At 40.5% G+C, this 19,278-nt stretch overlaps 2 protein-coding genes across 5 annotated transcripts; both read left to right on the top strand.

Moving 5' to 3' along the window:
* Window positions 1–24: 24 nt before the first annotated feature.
* On the top strand, window positions 25–8,117 carry cxxc1b (CXXC finger protein 1b). 2 transcript variants are annotated; one of them, XM_068593634.1, is made up of 14 exons: window positions 25–149; window positions 3,092–3,207; window positions 3,300–3,400; window positions 3,515–3,654; window positions 4,237–4,392; window positions 4,666–4,809; window positions 4,921–5,028; window positions 5,144–5,322; window positions 5,679–5,886; window positions 6,537–6,647; window positions 7,051–7,100; window positions 7,191–7,287; window positions 7,429–7,581; window positions 7,720–8,117. In XM_068593634.1, exons 2-14 carry the CDS (start codon window positions 3,110–3,112, stop codon window positions 7,864–7,866), a joined length of 1,692 nt encoding a protein of 563 aa, XP_068449735.1. In that variant the 5' UTR covers window positions 25–149; window positions 3,092–3,109; the 3' UTR covers window positions 7,867–8,117. The 2 variants fall into 2 exon arrangements, with proteins under 2 accessions (XP_068449735.1, XP_068449733.1); XM_068593632.1 differs by lacking the exon at window positions 25–149 and adding an exon at window positions 1,960–2,130.
* A 1,405-nt stretch (window positions 8,118–9,522) lies between these two features.
* On the top strand, window positions 9,523–18,515 carry mbd1b (methyl-CpG binding domain protein 1b). 3 transcript variants are annotated; one of them, XM_068594844.1, is made up of 17 exons: window positions 9,523–9,652; window positions 10,236–10,799; window positions 11,235–11,375; window positions 11,641–11,782; window positions 11,868–12,154; window positions 12,280–12,362; window positions 12,469–12,509; window positions 12,853–12,993; window positions 13,090–13,170; window positions 13,558–13,578; window positions 13,683–13,781; window positions 14,540–14,701; window positions 14,796–14,975; window positions 15,156–15,236; window positions 15,322–15,408; window positions 17,306–17,485; window positions 17,564–18,515. In XM_068594844.1, exons 2-17 carry the CDS (start codon window positions 10,441–10,443, stop codon window positions 18,029–18,031), a joined length of 2,553 nt encoding a protein of 850 aa, XP_068450945.1. In that variant the 5' UTR covers window positions 9,523–9,652; window positions 10,236–10,440; the 3' UTR covers window positions 18,032–18,515. The 3 variants fall into 3 exon arrangements, with proteins under 3 accessions (XP_068450945.1, XP_068450943.1, XP_068450944.1); XM_068594842.1 differs by having other exon boundaries at window positions 12,466–12,509; XM_068594843.1 differs by lacking the exon at window positions 9,523–9,652 and adding an exon at window positions 9,716–10,129 and having other exon boundaries at window positions 12,466–12,509.
* Window positions 18,516–19,278: the final 763 nt, after the last annotated feature.

Raw genomic sequence — 19,278 nt, 5'->3', positions numbered from 1 at the left:
AACAAACTAGCAAAAACTACCGCATGAAGACTGCTTTTGACTGTTAAGTGGTCACAGGTCAAAGTACCGTTTGGGAATACGCTCGCAGAGTTGTCACTCGGAGATAGTTCACTGTCCTCAGTGAAGGTCCGCTCTGAAAACGAAGTGAGGTAAGTCACAGATCCTGCGAGGAAAGACATTTCGGCTGTAGTTAGAAACCGCAAATTGACACTTGGATCATGACAGTGAATGCGTCTTTCTGTGAACCTACCAGTGTAATCTGCGCTCGGGTCGTCGGGTATTCCGGGCATCTCTGAAGCAGTGGCCAGTGAGTCATTGCACTTTGGTTTGCCATCACTCCCATTACCCATATTTTCATTCATATCTGTAGAATTGTATTGTGACCTAGATCTGTTCATCTAAAAGGAACATGATGAAATTATTTTATTTTCAAACAAAAATCAAAACTATCATTAAAACTCACAAGTTCCCTCACTCGCCTTATTGTAGTTGACTTGATGTAAAGTTAAACCTCCTTATTCTCTGACTGCAGATACAACAGAGATGTGTTGTCAGTTTCGCAGCCGTTGTGATGAGTGGACATCTTGGAAATGGCAGAGAAGTTAATCTATTATTTATCACCATTTAGGAAACATTTATAATGTAGATGAAAGGCGGTGCGGTGATATCCTGACAGCTATATGAAAATGTGCGATCTTGATTTTGATATTTATTAATAATTAATGTCTAAGATTCACCTTATGCGGCATTTTTTTTTTGTTTGTTTGCAGATATTACAGAAGAAAACACATTTACTTTGTATATCAAAAATATTGTATCCACATTTCAAGCTATTTGTTATAATTCAACAAATAATGTTTAGGGTTTTTTAATATTCAGGGGATATAAATAATGTAAATACGGCATATAGATAGATAGATAATTACTTTATTGATCCCCAAAGGGAAATTCAAGACTATAAAGTCAACTTGAATTAGTTTAATTAGATGCAATTAATATTTGATATACTTTGATTCAGTATCTGATGGATGGAATCGATAGTCACAGCAATACAATCGTGAACCCTGTGCCACTAAATACATTGCATGTGATTCATCATTGTATTTACAGAAATCCATAAAAGCCTGCATTGTTTATTTCTCTGTGCATGATACAAATTTTGTCATAAACAAGTTATACTCACTTTTCAGGGAAGCAGGCAGTCCAGCGTAGAGTTAATCACAGAAGCATACTACAGTCACCTGTCAGCTGTGGAGGTTTAACTGCATCTCTCTCTCTCTCTCTCTCTCTCTCTCTCTCTCTCTCTCTCTCTCTCTCTCTCTCTCTCTCTCTCTCTCTCTCTCTCTCTCTCTCTCTCTATCTCTCTCTCTGTGCACATACACAAGAAAGGCTGTTAATATTACTTATTTACTGTAGATGTATTATGGCCAATATCTTCAAGAACATTAGGTAAACTAATATTTAAATAACAATATATATTCCAAAACATCATATTTTCCAGTAATGTAAGAAATAACCACTTTGATGGTTACAAGTAAAATGAGTGAAAACTATATCAGTGTTTCTAGCTACATGCGCACAAATAAACAGCAATCACATTAAGACATAGCTGATGTAGTTGTGCATCACTTCATAGTACGATTCCAATGAAATATTAGAAAATATCAATTTGAATTGTTAAATATCACTGTATTTGTTTCAATTTGCATCTAACTTGTAGGTAATCGAACTATAAAGCAAACAATCTCCTATTTGGAAATGAATATGTTGCTTGTCAAATCGTTCGTATGTTCAATGTTTTTGGTGCAAGAGCATATTTCCAATGTATCTTCCATATTGATTTTTATGGAGTAATGATTTTGAACGGTGTCTATCCCTTAAGAGAAGCAACTTGTAATTTATACAGCAGGTGGCAGTAGTGTGCCACTGGATGATAATTTTCCACCAGAGAAGAAGAACCCTTCGCCAAAGGACCAACGATATTTTTTCCGAGTAGTATCGAGTTCAGCCGATTGTTAGCAATGTTGTCAGAATAAACCTTAAACGAGCGCTAGCTATCGAGCTAATAGGTTACACTGGTTATTACCAATATATTTGCAGGACAACCAACGTTTCATATATCTCACAATGGTACGTATGAGATAAAACAAAAAGTCGATTTGGAAAAGTTAGTTAGCTAACCTAATTCAATTTGGTGACGAATAGGTTAGCGTTCGCTACACGGCCGTAAGTTTACATCCCACAGCATGTTTTGGTTCAATTTAGGTTATATCGTGTAAATATAAGCAATGCTAATGTCGATTAATAATACTACGTTGTTGGATGAATTTAAAGTTGTGTTCGTGTGGTACAGTGAAGGTAACGTTGGTTGGAACGCATCAGCTCTATCTTTAACTGACAACTTAGCTAACTAGCTAGCTATGCTAACAAACGCTGTCTGACGAACTGTCTTTCAGTGTAACTTACTAATAACTGCATAATAGAATATTAACATACAGCATTCTGTATAGAAACAAAGTCGTTGATATTACTCGGAGTTCACTGTGGTTACCTGACCAACTCCTTGTGTTTTGAACTGCATCCGCATTTCAACACATTACATTATTTTTAATACAATGTACTTATGATATTACTGTAGCTAATGTTAAATATCTTGTTTGGTGACGACATCATGACACAAATTGGTGTTGGTTACGGTTAACGAAGTTAACTAACAAAATAATCTATAATAGGAAGCTACTTTAGCTCATTTTCAAACGTTAACTGGACACCACTGTATATCTTCACTGTATATTATTACACATGTCAAAGATATGTTTTGCAATACAAAAATGAAGAAGAGTCAAGAGTAGAAACCATCCCATGTTACTGAGTAGCTAGCCTGTTTATTTATTACAGCTACTGTACTCTTCAACGTGAAATGCGACACTCTGAAACAAAAATATTGTTTTATAATTGAAAACGCAACATAAAGCCTTCTGTTCTCCTTAAACACAATGTCCTGCAGGCCAGAAACCAGTTAATGGTGACGTTGAGTGGAATTACACCAGGTGTGACGTGCTTATTTTAATTTTATATTTATTTGTTTTAGGACAGCGAGTTATCTGACATGGACCATGTGCCGGGGCCTGAGACTAGTAGTATGGAGGGGGAGAACTCACCCCTCTATTGCATCTGCCGGAAACCAGACATCAACTGTTTCATGATGTAAGTTCACAGCACCAATCCTGTTGTTTCGCTTACATGGATGCAACAATGATCAACCTGGTTTCCTTTGTTTTTCTTCCTCTCACTGACAGAGGCTGTGATAACTGTAATGAGTGGTTCCATGGCCACTGCATTCACATCACTGAAAAGAAGGCGAAAGCAATCCGGGAATGGTATTGCATGAGATGCAGAGGTGATGAAAAACATCTGATATCACAGCCTTTTAAGAGTGCTGTGCTCAACGTTGAATACATTACAAATAATCAAAAAATTAACTATATGTTTTTTTTTTTCTCCCTGTCAACAGATAAAAACTCCTTGCTTGAAATAAAGTATAGAACAAAGAAAAATCGAGAGAAGGAGGCTGAGTATGACAGAGGATCTGATAGACAGTACAGCACCCCGAGCACTCCTGACTATAAGAGTGAAAGGCGGCGTGGATCTAAAGTAAGTTGACCTAAATATTCATGTTTGACTGCAATTTCTGAAGAGCATCAAAAAAGTAAAAAAAATAGATAATTGGATCTTCCAAATTAAAAGTAGCCATTCCTTACTGACTTGAGGAACAACAACATGCATTGGTTTTCACCATTAGTATTAATTCAGTCAAGTTTTACTTTTGAAAAACCTGTTTTTCACTGACGCGAAGAGAGAAACACGTATTGCATTAATAAAAACGAAGAACAGGGTTCCTTCAAATTTAACTGCTTTACAGTAAGCTGAAAGGACAAGCAGTGAGTCACTTAAAGGTGACCAGTTACATGGCTGACTTGGTTTTCATTGAGTAATGTTATAATATCACTTTTATTTCCATATTGCCCAGCCATAAATTTTGAGCTTCTTTAGTCCTCATCAATTTTGTAGTTTTGCACAGAAGTTTTAAAAACACAATCTAGTTTTTAGGTAGACATGATGGAAAATATTGCTTTGTGTCTCAGTGATGCATAGTGTTTTCAAGTGTTCATTGAATATAATGTAGGATGTAAAACGATGTACATTTCTTACTGTCCATCGTTTGCTGGTCCTCAGGTGAAGCGTTCGGTCCGAATGTGCGGCGAATGTGAGCCCTGCAGAAGGACCGAGGACTGTGCCGTGTGTGACTTCTGCAAGGACATGAAGAAGTTTGGAGGCCCCAACAAAATCAGACAGAAGTGCAGGTTTAGGCAATGTGAAGTTCGAGCCAGGGTATGTCACTTCATCGCTGTTGTTTTTAAACACGATTATGCCACTGAAGTGAATGAGAATATTTAGCATTTCTCGCCCTGTTCCCTTTGTACATTTTCATCTTCATTTTGTTATCGAAGGGTCTTTAAATTTTGAGGAAAAAAAAAAAAATATATTTATTTACATAAATATTAACATTATAGAGTTATAGTGATTAGCACTTCCAACTCCCTGATGTATTGTGCTCTCCCTTGTGGCTTCTTTGAAATTGTGCAACCTGTTGTTTTTGTATAGAAAATGCTGCGCGTGAAGGATGAGGAAATGTCTTTGCAAGAAAGGAGGGACAATTCCTACCACAGACGGAGACTATACTCGGACGACTATGACAGTGAGGCGGAGCTCTACCAGCAGTACAAGTCATCAGGGAATAACGACATGGTAGCAAAACATGTGACACCATCTTGATTGATACAATAAACCTACTCGTTCCAGACGCACTTAACCATGTATGTTTAGTCTTTATTTAAATTTTTCACTCCTCTTACTCAGGCATGGAATAGCGATGAAGACGAAGAGCCGCCCTTCAGTCCCGTTGTGCGTAAAAAAGCTGTGAAGGTTAAGCACGTCAAGAGAAGAGAAAAAAAGTTTGATAAGAAAGTAAGTTTTTCTCCGAAATTATTGCTGCCAGGCGTAACCATGGCAGTTGGTAATACTATATATAAATATAAATAAAACTAACATCCTGTCCACTACTTTTTTATAAACTATCCAGAAGGAGTCACGGCGCCACAAGCAGAAGCAAAAGCACAAAGACAGAACCAGATTCAGCGAGAAGGGCGATCTCCGGGATAGCACCGGACAGCGTCAGTGTCTGGGACCAAGCTGTGTGGAGGCAACAAGACCCAACTCCAAATACTGCTCTGAGGACTGTGGCATGAAGCTGGCTGCCAAGTAAGAACTTTTACCTTTACCTTTCATACATTAGTGTTTAAGGCTGGATATTGTAATTTGGATGCCTACTAATGTCTCAAGTAAATTTTAAATTGAAGTTTAAAAAAATTCTGCTTATTTTTTGTTTAGTTTAACGTATAAACGCCATGGTCAAACACTGTTTGCTTACAATGTACCCTAGTTGAACTTAGATGACAGCATTACTTTTCTGGTACAACTGCTCCTCCTAGTGTTAGAATGATGAAAGGCTGGTAGAATTATCTGTTTTATCACATTAGGCAGGAACTCTTTGTTGACCTGTGGATTCTTCACCATTTAAATTAAATTAATTGATCCGTGTGCATTTTGTTCCCCAGTCGGATCTACGAGATCCTCCCTCAGCGTATCCAGCAGTGGCAGCAGAGTCCCTGCATCGCCGAGGAGCACGGTAAGAAGCAGCTGGAGCGTATTCGTCGGGAGCAGCAGAACGCCCGGCTGCGCCTTACAGAGATGGAGCGACGCTTCCACGAACTGGAAGGCATCGTAGCCAAGGCCAAGCAGCAGGCAGTGCAGCAGGACGAGGAGGTGAGCGGAAGGAAACCTGCGTGCTTGTTGGATATAGAGAGTTACTTTATTAATCCTGCAAGGGGACATTTACAATGACATTACATCAGCATTTAAACATACAGGTAAGCGATAAAATATAAAAATTGCGCAATATATACAAAAGATGTAATAGAATGATATAAATTAACTATCAAAGCAAACAAAACAATAATGCAAATATGTAACCAAACAAACAACAATATAATGGTGTTATAGTTGAGTGATCAATTTGGCCAAAGGGGATTTATTGTATAGTCTTATTGCAGTGGGCAGGAATGATCTCCTGTATCGCTCCTTATGACAGCGGAGCTGGACGAGTCTTTTGGAAAAATTGCTCCGCTGTCCCTACAGGTGGTGGAGAGGGTGGTCCGGGTTATCTAATATGGTAATAATTTCTTCAGTGTCCTCCTTCACCAGTCCAGTTTACAGCCAATGATGGAGCTGGCCTTCTTAGCCAGTTTGTAAAGTTACACGCAGCTTGTTTCTTTTGCAACAGTTTTTTCCCTGTGGCTTTCATCATGGTTCATGGCTGATCTTTGTTTACTTGAAGCTGTTGAAGAAGAGCAAAGGTGTGTGCTCCTTTTTTTTTTTATTAAAAAAAAAAAAAAGTCTTTGGCTTGTATTTGCAGGTGAATGAAGGCGACAGCGAGGACATGGACCTGCAGATTTTCTGTGTATCTTGTAGTCATCCCATCAATCCCAAAGTGGCGCTGAGACATATGGAGAGATGTTACGCCAAGGTGACTATATGACTATATCCTATCGGCCACCCACCGCACCTCTTTAGCCGAAACCTGAATAGAAAAGAAAAGAGGAGACAGGAATTATACATACATACATACAAATATATATATATATATATATATATATATATATATATATATATATATATATATATATATATATATATATATATATATATATATATATATATAATTTTATTTTTTTTAATTGTATTTGTGGACAATCTTTCAAAGGGAACATCTCTTATCTTGGAGTTTGAAGTGATACTGTGTAACTAAAAATTACTAAAATGTGCGTCAGATTCTTTTCATGTTGCTGCCTCAAGTCATCAAATATAAACGCAAACAAAAACATACAGGCTACTTGTAACATTTCTTTCCCTCGTGATTTTCTATACAGTATGAGAGTCAGACCTCCTTTGGCTCCATGTACCCTACAAAAATAGAAGGGTAAGAAGAAGAAGAAATCCTCTCAAAGTATAAAACGACTGTCCTGATTTCAGTTCCTCCGTTGCTGACATGTTTGTTCTCCCCCCACAGAGCAACCAGACTCTTCTGTGATGTCTACAATCCCCAAAGCAAAACCTATTGTAAGAGGCTGCAGGTTCTGTGTCCAGAACATTCCAGAGATCCTAAGGTCAGTGGTTACCTTAATGCACTAAAAATTCCCTTTTTAGTCTAAAACCCAAAGATGTTGAATGCTGTTATCTGCTGAACACGAAGTAGTGTTCATGTCATGATTTTTTAACATTTGTTTTTCTTCTGTTTTGGTGACTAGATCTCACAGGATGAGGTGTGTGGATGTCCTCTGGTAAAGAATGTGTTTGAGCTGACAGGAGACTTCTGCAAGGTCTCCAAAAGAAAATGCAACAAGCATTACAACTGGGAGAAGCTTAGGAGAGCAGAGGTGGACTTGGAGCGAGTCAGGGTGGTAAGTCCAACGCTGCAACTGTCGCTTCGGTTTCAGCGGACAGAACTGGAAACCCAGCTGGTTTTCAATAGATTCCGATGGAGGACGACCTCGTTGTTGATGCCTCCTACCTGACATTTCACCTCTTCTCGCCCACAGTGGTACAAGTTGGACGAACTTTTCGAACAGGAGCGCAATGTCAGGACCGCTATGACCAACAGAGCTGGTCTGCTCGCTCTGATGTTGCACCAGACCATTCAACATGACCCTGTGACGACCGATCTCCGTAGCAACAAGGATAGGTAGTCAACCTTCACAGCACCTGTTCTTTGATCTTTGGGCCACTATGAATATTGGAGTGTTGAGGAATTAACAATTTCTACCATTTTGGATGAAATCAGATTTTCTAACTTGATAAATATTTTAAAATCTTTGTATGATAATTAACTGTAAGAGGTAAATCAATATATATTTTTTTCTGACTGTGGTCGATTAACTATTGCTGATTGAAACAGCTGTTTTTGGTATGATTGCCACGAATAAACACCCTAAACTTGCTTTGGGTAAGGTGTGTGTTACATTTGTTGTCCCATCTTTTCTTTTTGCCTGCACACACAATGTACACAGGGTGCTGTGATTATTATGGAATTACAACTTTCCAAACTGAGACTGTGTACTTTATATGTGCTTTAAATTGACACAAAGGCCTGTTGATGGTGGTCTTTCCTTCACTATCATGAAAAAGAGTCCAGTACAATCGGGACAGAACAAACTATAAATGGGGTAATTGGTTGCATCAGTGGATCTAACCAAGGAAAGGCAGCGAAAAACTGCATTAAAAAAAGGATGTTGAAAGATAGACTATGGTGTGGTGTTTTTCTTTTCTTTGTTCAAGCTTCTACAACTAAAAAAATCACATCTAGGTTCATATCAACTGTACATTAAGATACAACATAACTTATACTATAAGTTATATTAATGGTTGGTCAATATTCAGACAGAGCTCAATGATTGGTAGGATTTAGAGGAAGAAATGTGTGATTGCGTTCCATCTATTATGTTACTGTGCATTATATACTTAGTTCCTGATCATAATTAATGTTTTCCTTAATTAAAAGAAATACACACAGGTAATATATTGATTAAGTAAATAAACACAATTCATTGCCCCCTTGTTATAAAAAATACTGGTATGTTTGATATTACACTTGTCCCACCTCCAACGTTTACATTCAGAGAAGCAACCTGATTTCACTCCATGTTTTGTTTATTGCCTTAATAGCAGTGAATGAGTTGATTTACACTACCTTATGCAAAGATTGGTTTGTAGCTACGCTAAGCATTTTCAACAGCAAGCTATTATTATAACGCGCACTCATTTTGGTACAGAAAAAAAACCTTTTTTTATTTTAACTAGCACTGGTGCCTTCAAGTGCCTCTCTAGAGCGCGCGCACACTCCTTTCGAATTTCCCGTGAAGGCAGCACCTAAATGACAAACGAAGCGTGCTGTTAAAGAGGATGAAAACGGGATGAGAAAGAAATCCCTCCCGTTCGCCTGTTAATTAGGCAGGTCTTACTTTCGTGTGCAGTCGTTTCCTATGGCCCAACCTGATGAGCCAGTGACGTTTAAAACGAGTAGGGAACGAAACAAAGACAACATGTCTAATTCAATGTTATTTAATGGCAATAATAGCCCGAGTTGCTTGCTGATATGGTAAAACATACCATTGCTAATAGGCCTGCCTCCTGCTGTTTACGGTGTTTGGTAATTGTAGACGTGAAGTAATGCGTTATAATACACATAAGAGTTAGCGTTTAATTGAAAAAGCAAATGGAGTAACTGTACTTGTTAATGTACAGTATGGTTGTTCGCTGTATGCAGCACTGCGTGCTATTAACGGTCTTCTCCGGAGGTCACAGCGGGCTGCCGGGCCGATTACAATCTTTAGTGTCGACTTCTTCTTTGGCCCCACAACCGTTTCCGCCAGTGGCAGTGTTGCATGGGAGCCAGCTAGCTACGTTAGCTCTCCTCGGAAAGTAGTGCCTGTGACCAGTGTGCCAAGCCTCTGGGTGATATTACCCCCCGAAGGTGTGAGTGGCCTTCATAACCTAAACTGGTCGCGATATACGATCATCCACTCAGAGGAACCGTTTCAGTTTATTGACACTATAATAGCTATGGAGAGATGTTGAAGCTAACGGTGGCTAACGTTAACACTACTCCTTTACGCTAACGTTACTCTCGCTTTCAGTTTTTTTGTTTCTGCTTTAATCTGCTGGCGTTACGTTGTGTGTTGCTAAACTACGCATTGAGAAACAATCACTAAAATCAGAGAACCAAAGCCCCGGTAGTAATGGCACTTTGAGCTTCTGCGGCTAGCTTGTGTCGCTGCTTAGTATTCCCTCACGTTACAACCCAGCACTGGCGTCAGTTCACGTTTCTTAATTGTGGAAGCACTGTTTCGTTAACTAAACATGACGGACGGAGTTTACTGAGCCGTCACTCCGTCCCTTCAGCCGGTTCGCCCCGTATATGCGTTGAGCTCGCGGGGGAGGTCTGCACGTTAGGTCGTTACCGGCAACAACAACAACAACAACAACTGAGTAGCTCGTGTGTGTTACGTACGACATGTTGTAAACTTTCTAAACACTGTTGTTGTATTTCCTCCCCCAGGTTCTGTCATGACTAACTGAACGGCTGTTACCCATCCTGACGGTTCACCCGGGGTGGGGGGAAGTGGGCTTCATCCACGGACAGTGTGGAAATACACAACTTTTAAATGGGACGCGACGTCGACCGTAGAGGGCGTCTTCATTGTCTGCGGGGAAGCCACGGGGAACCGCTCGGAGCATCGCTCGGAGCCTGAACGGGCGCAACAATGAACGAAGTCCCGCTCCAGACCCCGGTCCCCGACGGAGCGCCCGTGGAGGAAGATGCGGGGGGCCAAAGCACAGAAAACAAAAGAGGCGAGGCAGCGTGGACTTCTGATCCAACACCTGCATTTGAGCCGCGGGAAGCCTTTCACAGTGTCGCCACGCAGGGACCCCCCGGCTCGGAACCTGTCAGGAAAACTTCAGAGGAAGCGGATGAGGCGGCCAAGGCCGCTGGCTGTGAGCCTGCGGTTGACTGGTTTGAGCCGCTTGAGGATGATGATTATGACGATGACAGCCTGGCAGGAGAAAGTGAAAGGAGTGAGAGCGTGGCCGGAAGCGAGAAGGTCTTCAAAAAAGTGTATCAGTAGGTTACCTTTTTATCTTGTCCTGTGGTCTGGAAACAAGGAACATTATCTAGGGATTAGATTCAACCTGCATGGCCAAGTGCAAGCATCATTTCCTCTTCTCACCACTGAGTTTGCAGTGTGCTCAGGTGCTGTACTCATAATCTGACTGAAGTCAGTATGACAGTTTTTAGATGAATGGAATGCTTGCAAAAATACTTTTACTGGCATGGAGGTTGAAGTTTATAGCTGCTTGGTCGGAAAATGGAGTGTAATCACATGTAAGGTTTACAAGGATAAATAGTGGTCTTCCCTGTTGAATCAGCTGGTCAACTTAAACCGCTAAGCAACTTTGCCTCAATCTATGGAAACAATATACATTGCACACTGTGTTTTCCTGTGGTGGAAAGATTTCTGGCATCTATAATTCCTGTCTCCTTTTTGTTTGTATTCAGGTTTCAAATGCCCCGCCGTAAGCGATCACATCCCGATGAAGGGTGGGATGAGTGGCCAATAATTGGAGAGGGCTGGAAACGCAAAGAAGTCGTCCGGCGCTCTGGCTCTAGCATTGGACAGAAGGATGTGTATTACCTGAGGTAAATAACAGTGTCACCTTTGGCTCGGGGATCTTTTGATTGTCGTTTTGCATTTTGTAGAATAAACAATTGACAAATCAAAAGAATAATCTGCAGATAAATCAATAATTACAATAATATTTAGTTTCAGCCCTAATCACCTTTTCAAAAGGGTTTTCTCACTGTCCTCATAGAAGCAGAAGCATGTGACTGAATGACAACAGGATGTTGATGCTTTTAGCAGTTGTCATCTAGCTCTTTGAAGTTGTTGTTTATTTCTTCACAGTCCGCAGGGCGATCGAGTGAGAAGCCGAGTAGAGCTGGTTTCATTGATGGAGGGACAGCTTGACTTGTCAACCTTTGATTACAAGTCAGGAAAGTTCTACGATGGCGAAGCACCACCTGTAAGAATTCGACACAGAACAAAAGTAAAGGCCTTTTTTATAAGTCAAACATGTAAGATATGTGTCTGTGTGCATTTCACGAGTAGTTTTTGTTTTTCTTATCCGTTAGAGAAAAGTCCGTGAGCGTTCTTCCTCAGAGTCCAGCTGGATGGAGAGAGGAGATGGGGCAGATACTCCAGACTCCCACCACATGTCCACCCCCAGTCTGGGACCCAAGAACCTCCAATCCAGCCAGACAAGTCTCTCATTACACAGTACAGTAGGATCACTGAACAAAGGCTCACGCAATGAGGATACACCCGCTGACGATAAAATTAAACTTCACCTTCCCTCATCATCCAGAGCGCTCCCGCTCCCCTCCATAAATGGAGAAGTTGGGTCAGAGGACAGCACACTGTTAGTCCATTATAACTTGATTTCACATATTCAGCATTTAACTGCTGATGTACTTATCAGCACAATCAGAATGGCTTGTTTGTGTTGAGTTATATTATAAATAACATTATTATGCTTCCCTGCAGGGTCTGTGCCAGATGTGGAATTTCCTTCACAGGCACATGGTATGACAAACAACGGAAGAGGCCCTGCTGTCCCAACTGTTGGGGTAAGTCAGTGTATTTGTTTCATGATTTAGAGGAAAATTTAGCATCAATAAAATAACTGAGTGAGAGGCAATCATCCAAGTTGTTTATTTCTGTTCTTTCCAGCAGCCTCAAAGTCAAAAGAGCATCCGATGGTTCGTTTCAGAAAGGTACAGCATTGCCTGTCTACAAGTTGTGTGAATGAACAGAAGCATTTGACCTGTTTTAACACAAAAAAAATATCACGCATAGGGCCATCAGGATCGTATTAACAACACAATATTTAAACCATGGATTTCATAATTCACACATTGTTTATGTGAGCGAGTTGCGTTGTGCAAACTGACTGGATGTGTTGTGACATTGGCAGTGTGGAAATGTTTTTTTTATTCATGTGGGAGTAAAAGGGACAATCTATATTATCTCTATTTTTGTTTCCAGAAATGGAATACTGATGAAAATGTGTGAAAAATCAGAAAATCTTTCTTTTCTTTCTCCCATGTGAACCTAAAGTGGATTCCTTGTGGACAGTGCGTGGGATGTCACAACACAATAAACTGTGGGCAGTGTGCCAATTGCAAGCATGGACTGCAGAGCCCAGAGTCGAGGAAACGCTTATGTCGGAAACGCAAATGTATATGTCCCATTCGCAAGGTACACAACGGTTATTGTATAGTTGGATGCTTACTGTTTGTTATGTTACTTTTGCATTCATGCCTTTTATTTTCTTCTTCTGTATGTTTCCACCAGGGTCCTGGAATTGGAGGCTTCATGCCACAAAAGCCTTATAATGACATTCCTGACATGTATGAGGACAGCATGAGTTTCCAAGTAATAATCCACTAATATGTGACTATTTACAAGAGATCAGATCAAAGATCTCTATGTGCGAGGCTCATAAGCCCAGTGTTCTTATTGAACCTCACGCGTAAATCGCCGGTGATGATGTAAAACCATTTATCTTTTCTGTGTCACGTTTAAGTGAAATTTCCACTACCTGTTAGTTCAGTTACTATTGATCTTATCTTTAAAATGAAGTGGCAATTGGCCCAAGAATAATCTGCTCTTCCATGTTTAGAGTCAGGGTCTGACTTGTCTCAGTTCATCCAAATTGCCGGCAATGTAAGGTTGTAATAACTGTGTAGGTATGCATAGGGGCTTTGATACTGAATAATTCAATGGATTCATGTTCTCAAAACATCCTATTTTATTTTACAGAGTGAATTCACAGACTCACAGGTAAGTTTTTGTAATACAAGACCAAATTCCATCTCTAATTATAATACTGAATGTTATTGCAACATATTTTCCCCACTGTGACAGATGATGTTTAACTCCCACAGCACCCGAGTCTCAAAAGCAGCGACACGGAGAACTTCTCGGTCAACGTGGACGTGGACGTGGACGACGATGATGACATGTCAACCGACGATGATGATGATGTGAGTTATTTTAAAACCCACTTTCCCAAAACCGAAAATATGATTTCCTAAACTTCTCAAGTCCCGTGTCTGCTTTGCTCTCTGTTTGTCTTCTTGGTATGGTCTTACTCAGAATGTTGCAATGAGAAACATCATTTTTCTAATTCAGGTTTTTAGTTTTTTTGACAGTTGTTAAAGATGAATAATACATTTCATCAGTGGCGGTCCGTGGTGTTGGCCAATACGCCAGCTGTGACACGGAGTCCACAGGGAATAGTCTCCAGCTCCAGCTTCTTCTTCTCTACAATAAAGTATTCTTCTTCTAGAAGTTAAATAAGCGCAACCAACTTGACTATGTGCATACAGCATCACCTAAAGTACAGGAGTATTTCCGGACAGAACCAGTGCAGCCAGCAGGCGTCACCGTGTTCAACCGGTGAGAGAGAGAAGACAGAAGGAAGAAAGAGAGACATAGAGAAAGACAGAGGTGAGATGTGATTGGTCAAAGAGCGTCAAGGAGCGCGTTAAAGTGCTGGCCAGCGAGCTGGCTACAGAAACAGAAAGCAAGACAGCAGGAGACAGACATGAGACAGGAGCTGCTCAATGAGAACATTAGCTTTTCTTCTCAATTTTCTGGTGTTTATTTTTTTATATGCAAACTGAAAATGGGCATAAAAACAGGTGTATGGAAAACCCATTTTGTTGTCTCGTAGAAAGGAAAAACATTTACACAGTGTGTTGCGATTTCATCATTTGAGTTTGCCTTCTTCATCATTCAGTGGCATAAGAAGCGCAAGCGACGGTCCTGCGGAGAATGTAAAGCCTGTCTCTGCAGGAAAGACTGCGGCACTTGTGATTTCTGTATAGACAAACCCAAGTTTGGAGGCAGCAACAAGAAGAGGCAGAAGTGTCGACTACGCCAGTGTCAGAGACAGGCAATGGTAGGGCTTTATTCTATTTTAGCAAATGTGTTGTTTTCTCGTAGTTAGGATGTAACATTGTTTGGTTTTTAAATATCGCTGCAATATTTGGCAGAGACACTTGCTGCCTTATCAAATGGGACAAGGTGACCATGGGCCAGATGGCCTATTGCTGCCGGGCCGGCCGCGACCTCACTACACATACAGCCGGAAATCAGATTTTAAGAAAAATAGAGGATCACAATACGGCTTGGACTTCACCGACAATGAAGACGATGACTGTAACGTAAAACCAGTGAGTTTCCCATGTGATATTTTTATTTTTCTTGTCGTAGTTGTTTTCAAACATTCGCCTGAAGCTAAAACCCTCAACGTTAAAGAATCATTTCTTCTTCTTCTTCTTCTTCTTCTTCTTCTTCTTCTTCTTCTTCTTCTTCTTCTTCTTCTTCTTCTTCTTATTTTTCCACTGCTGTAGATATCCTGGAACACTGCGGCAGGTAGCAATAGCAAATATTTGTATGGACTGGATGTAAGGAACCAACCACCATCTTCGCAGGTTTGAAAATTTATTTTTATCTACATGTTTTTGTTATGACATACCTATTTTATTACGCAGACAGTCAACTTTTTTTTTCTTTCAGCAATTAAATTCGATGGATCTCAGACTGCTGAATGGGCTTCCTGACAGAGTTCCCAACATCAGCAGTAACCACAACAACTCTGAACTGGTAAGTTTACATTCAGCTCTTTTTTTGTTTTAGTAATAATGCACTTATTTTCCTCCTTTAGGCCACAAATGTGTGGACTTTTATGATTGGCAATAGTGTGCATATGTCTGTTTTTAGGTTCAGGAGCCTTTTGCTAGAGATGTACCTCAGACAAAATAGTCACTTTTCTTTTTCGGATGGTTTTCAAATGCTCAATTGCACCAAACGTGACTGTTCATGTGAGTCACCAGGCTTCCTGTTTACACTTTCCTTCACAAATGCTTTTGGCATAATGTCCATTTCCTTATGTTTCTGTGGTCAAGCTGTTCTTTGTCCTGTGGCTCAGTGGGATGAATCCAGGCCTGCTTCCAGTTCAGTAAAACATTTTTTAACCAATCCATGATAATTAGCAGTCTGTACCTCCGTTTCACTTCAAGGTTGATGGCTCTTTTTGCAACAGTGTGCTTGTGTGGATTGATGTCTGTTGTCCTGTCTCATGTTGGACCCGTCCTTCTTCCCCTGTCCGCTGCTCTTGCGGGTCACTGCACATATGTTCATTTGGTGGGACATTTTGTCTTCATTGCACAGGTTGACAACGTAGACTTTAGATACAGACAGGAGGCGCAGAGAGAGGAAGAGGTGGACACTTGACATGCCACAAAGGCGCATGGAATAAAAACTGGGGATGTCGTTATTTTAGGCACCAGGCCACCCTTATAAATGATGAATGTCACTGTATCCTACTCAGTCTTAACAGTATCTTATATTCTGTATCGGCTTGTTGGCATGTTTCATTGAAGCCACTTGTTTGCACTGAGTGAAATATCTAAACCCAAGACTACATGTGACTTTTATGGCTGCACCATTTCATAAAAATATACTCTGTGGTGTGGATGTGTAGCAACATATTTGGTATCTTTGAAAACTTCTGGCTCCCCACTAGAATTGGAAATAAACCTCGTCAGGTGTGAAGAATGTTTGTAGTATGTAATCCTCGGATGTGCCAGCTGGGTTTTAAAGGTTAAGTGGCGCTTGCCATGTGTCCCACTGCGTCCCGCAAACTGCAGTGTTTGTTGTTTGGTACAGTGTCTGCTGGCAAAGAATGAATTAAGCTTCATATTTTCATATAATCCTGGTTGAAGTGCAAATACTGACGGCGCACATATTCTGCTTTTAGCATTTGTCTCTCTTACAATGCTGATGAGGCAGAAGTATAAAGATGCTTCATTTGGTGATTTTTGAATTGAGCTTAAAAAAAAAATTGGCGAAAGATTCATCCTATTTTGGGTGAATCGGGCCCCAACTTGCTTGCTGCCTATTAAAATGCAATCCTCTGGATTCGCCCATGTTTAGCACTTGTGTATTCACAGTTGTATAGGTTGCTTCACGTCAGGTTGTCACAGATATACAAACTTCTGCCAATACAGTAATTTGACTGTAATGATGCTCATATTGTTCAATTATCCTTTTTTAAATTTTTTTTTACTGTTTTTGAGAAGTTGATCAAACTTCATTCAAAAATAGACGTCTGTATACTAAAACGGCACCCCACTAAATGCTCTTAAATGATCATACGTAACATTTTAACTTTCATGTACGTAGGCCTTATCGCAGGACTGTCGAACAAACAGCTGAGTGTAAGCTTAAACCAGTGGCTCAAAGCCAGTTTATACTCCACTAATATTTCCACTGTAAAATGTGTTGGGTTTTTATTACGGCTGTATACGATCCCATGATTTGACATGCGGCCCATAATCTTAAACAAAACAATAGATGCTTGTTGTGATCAATACAGCGCTCTGCACTTGAAAGCTGATTTGATGCAGCTGAAATTCCACTTGATTTTCTGTTTTTAATTACATATGAATTACTGTTGCAGTTAGTAGCTGAGCTCATGAGTTCATCTTTATCAATTCAGGACCAGCTAAGCAGATGGGATGCAGTGAAATTGCGTGCAGGCAGAGTAAGTCGAAAGTATGCCGAAGAAATAGAGGAGGATGATGATGACGACGAAGACGACGACGATGAGGAGGAGGAAGCTGAAGAGGAGGAGGAAGAAGAAGAAGAGGAAGATGAGGAAGATGAGGAGCTGCCCATGGTAATTGTCCTGCCTTGGTTTTTCACATTAGTTGTTGGAATGTCTTCACATAATAATGCCCTCTGTTGCTCTCTGCAGATCACACAGATCTTCAGTTTGGCTGACAACCCGTCTGGCAACAGTGCGGACATAGAAAACCAGCTCATGAAACTGCTCCAGTCTTTGCGCTCGTCTGCAATGCCCATAATGTGGTACGCCATCATGGTGGCTGGCCCGCAGCTGCAGCTCGTTCAGTGCTCCAAACAGTCCAGCCTAAGCGACACCATCGTGCTGATTGACCCGGGCTTCTGCTACCAGGTCACTGTCCAAAAGCAGCCGCTGCTCCCCACCCACCCGCTGTACGACCAGTACCCAGCGCGCCTGACCTCTGTGACGATGGTGGTCAGTCTGCTTTTGGGCCTGGAGGAGTATGTCGTGTGCCAGGGACTGCCTCCTAAAGAGCCAGTGTCTAAAACGGACCCGATCATACTAGAGCGGGCATCGACGTGTGATTTCTTGGTGAAGAAGAAGGTGAGCGTCTGCACCAACTGCAGAGCGCTGCGGTGACTTTAACCTCAGCAGAGGCAGAAGACGATCTGTAACCACAGTGAAGACCACCGATTCCAGACTGTAATAGTATGATGTGATCATTTGAGGAATCACCAAAGGCATTCCAGGAGCTGGGACATTATAACCCAGACGTGTGTCTTCTCAGATGTCTACTGTTGTGTTGTTGTAGGTCTTCTCTTCATGACTGTTATGTCAAGATTTTGGGCAGTACGACGGTCTCCGTGTAGTAAGATTGCCGTTGGTTGAGGAATCGATGACCCTCACCATTATTACACCTTTAAATAGTCGTTTGACCCTAAATTCTCTCTCTCAGCCGCTAAAATGAAGCTGAAGCTCCTTGCAGTGAACTTTCATCTTTTCACCAGCAACATTGGACAACAGTGTTGTCATGTGTACCATAAGTCTTTTGGATGAAATAAGTTATGTGTGCATCTTGTACTGCTTTTTCTTTTTTAAATAGTAAATTATATTGTGATCGCTACATTCGTTGCAGTTGCTTTCTTAATGTTTTCTTCATGTTTTCGTTACATTCACACAGTTATTTTACCAACAATTCATCAAAATGTGCAACACTGGCACTAAATAATTTAAAAGCAAAATGCTGTTACAGGAGTTTAAAAGATGGCTGTTAAATATGCTTTGTATACAAGACACTGATTTCATAACATTCTCTATGGATGTAAAGAAACAGCAAACAGCGGAAAAATAAATCTCTACAAATTAACCAAAATATTACAAATTTATACTTGAAGCTTAATCATCCGGGGAAACACAATTTAAATGTAATACATTGATACTTAATGATAGTAGAAGTAGCGCTCATTACATATATACAAACTTTTTTTGGGTTCTGGTTTCTTCAAGTAATGGTTCAGATTTTGAAATGTTTGGGATGAGACCTTTTTAATGAAAACCTATTAAGAGAATTGAAAAAAATGCATTCATTCTCTTTCATGAGAAGGAATTGCATGTTCTTGCTGCCTTGCTTTTAGTCTATTTATCAAATATATATCTGTCCTACGTACATCCGAGTCACATCTTGAGGAGAATTAAGAGTGAGAACAGTGAGCCAAAAGGTTGACCCCAGCTGCTGCTTCATGTGCTATTTATACCCTATTTGTTAGGGTGTAAGATGTGACAGGACCTCAGTAAATTGAGCCAGATAATATTTCTCTGAATGTCAGAGTAGTTAGCTTGTTGATTGTGTTATTGGTTTTATTATTAAGCATTGTTTAGTGGGAATC

The sequence above is a fragment of the Clinocottus analis genome, unplaced genomic scaffold (genome assembly GCF_023055335.1).
Source record: "Clinocottus analis isolate CAN_PGR_092001 unplaced genomic scaffold, fCliAna1.0.p SCAF_3, whole genome shotgun sequence".
Classification (NCBI taxonomy): Eukaryota; Metazoa; Chordata; class Actinopteri; order Perciformes; family Cottidae; genus Clinocottus; species Clinocottus analis.
This window is presented reverse-complemented; position numbering and strand designations above follow the sequence as displayed.

Coding starts and splice junctions, on each gene's coding strand:
- mbd1b (XM_068594842.1), top strand. CDS start 10,441: ATGAACGAAGTCCCGCTCCAGACCCCGGTCCCCGACGGAGCGCCCGTG. Junction 10,800..11,234: donor GTCTTCAAAAAAGTGTATCA/GTAGGTTACCTT, acceptor GTTTGTATTCAG/GTTTCAAATGCCCCGCCGTA. Junction 14,976..15,155: donor ATGACTGTAACGTAAAACCA/GTGAGTTTCCCA, acceptor CCACTGCTGTAG/ATATCCTGGAACACTGCGGC.
- cxxc1b (XM_068593632.1), top strand. Junction 4,810..4,920: donor CATCAGGGAATAACGACATG/GTAGCAAAACAT, acceptor CCTCTTACTCAG/GCATGGAATAGCGATGAAGA. Junction 5,887..6,536: donor CAGTGCAGCAGGACGAGGAG/GTGAGCGGAAGG, acceptor TTGTATTTGCAG/GTGAATGAAGGCGACAGCGA.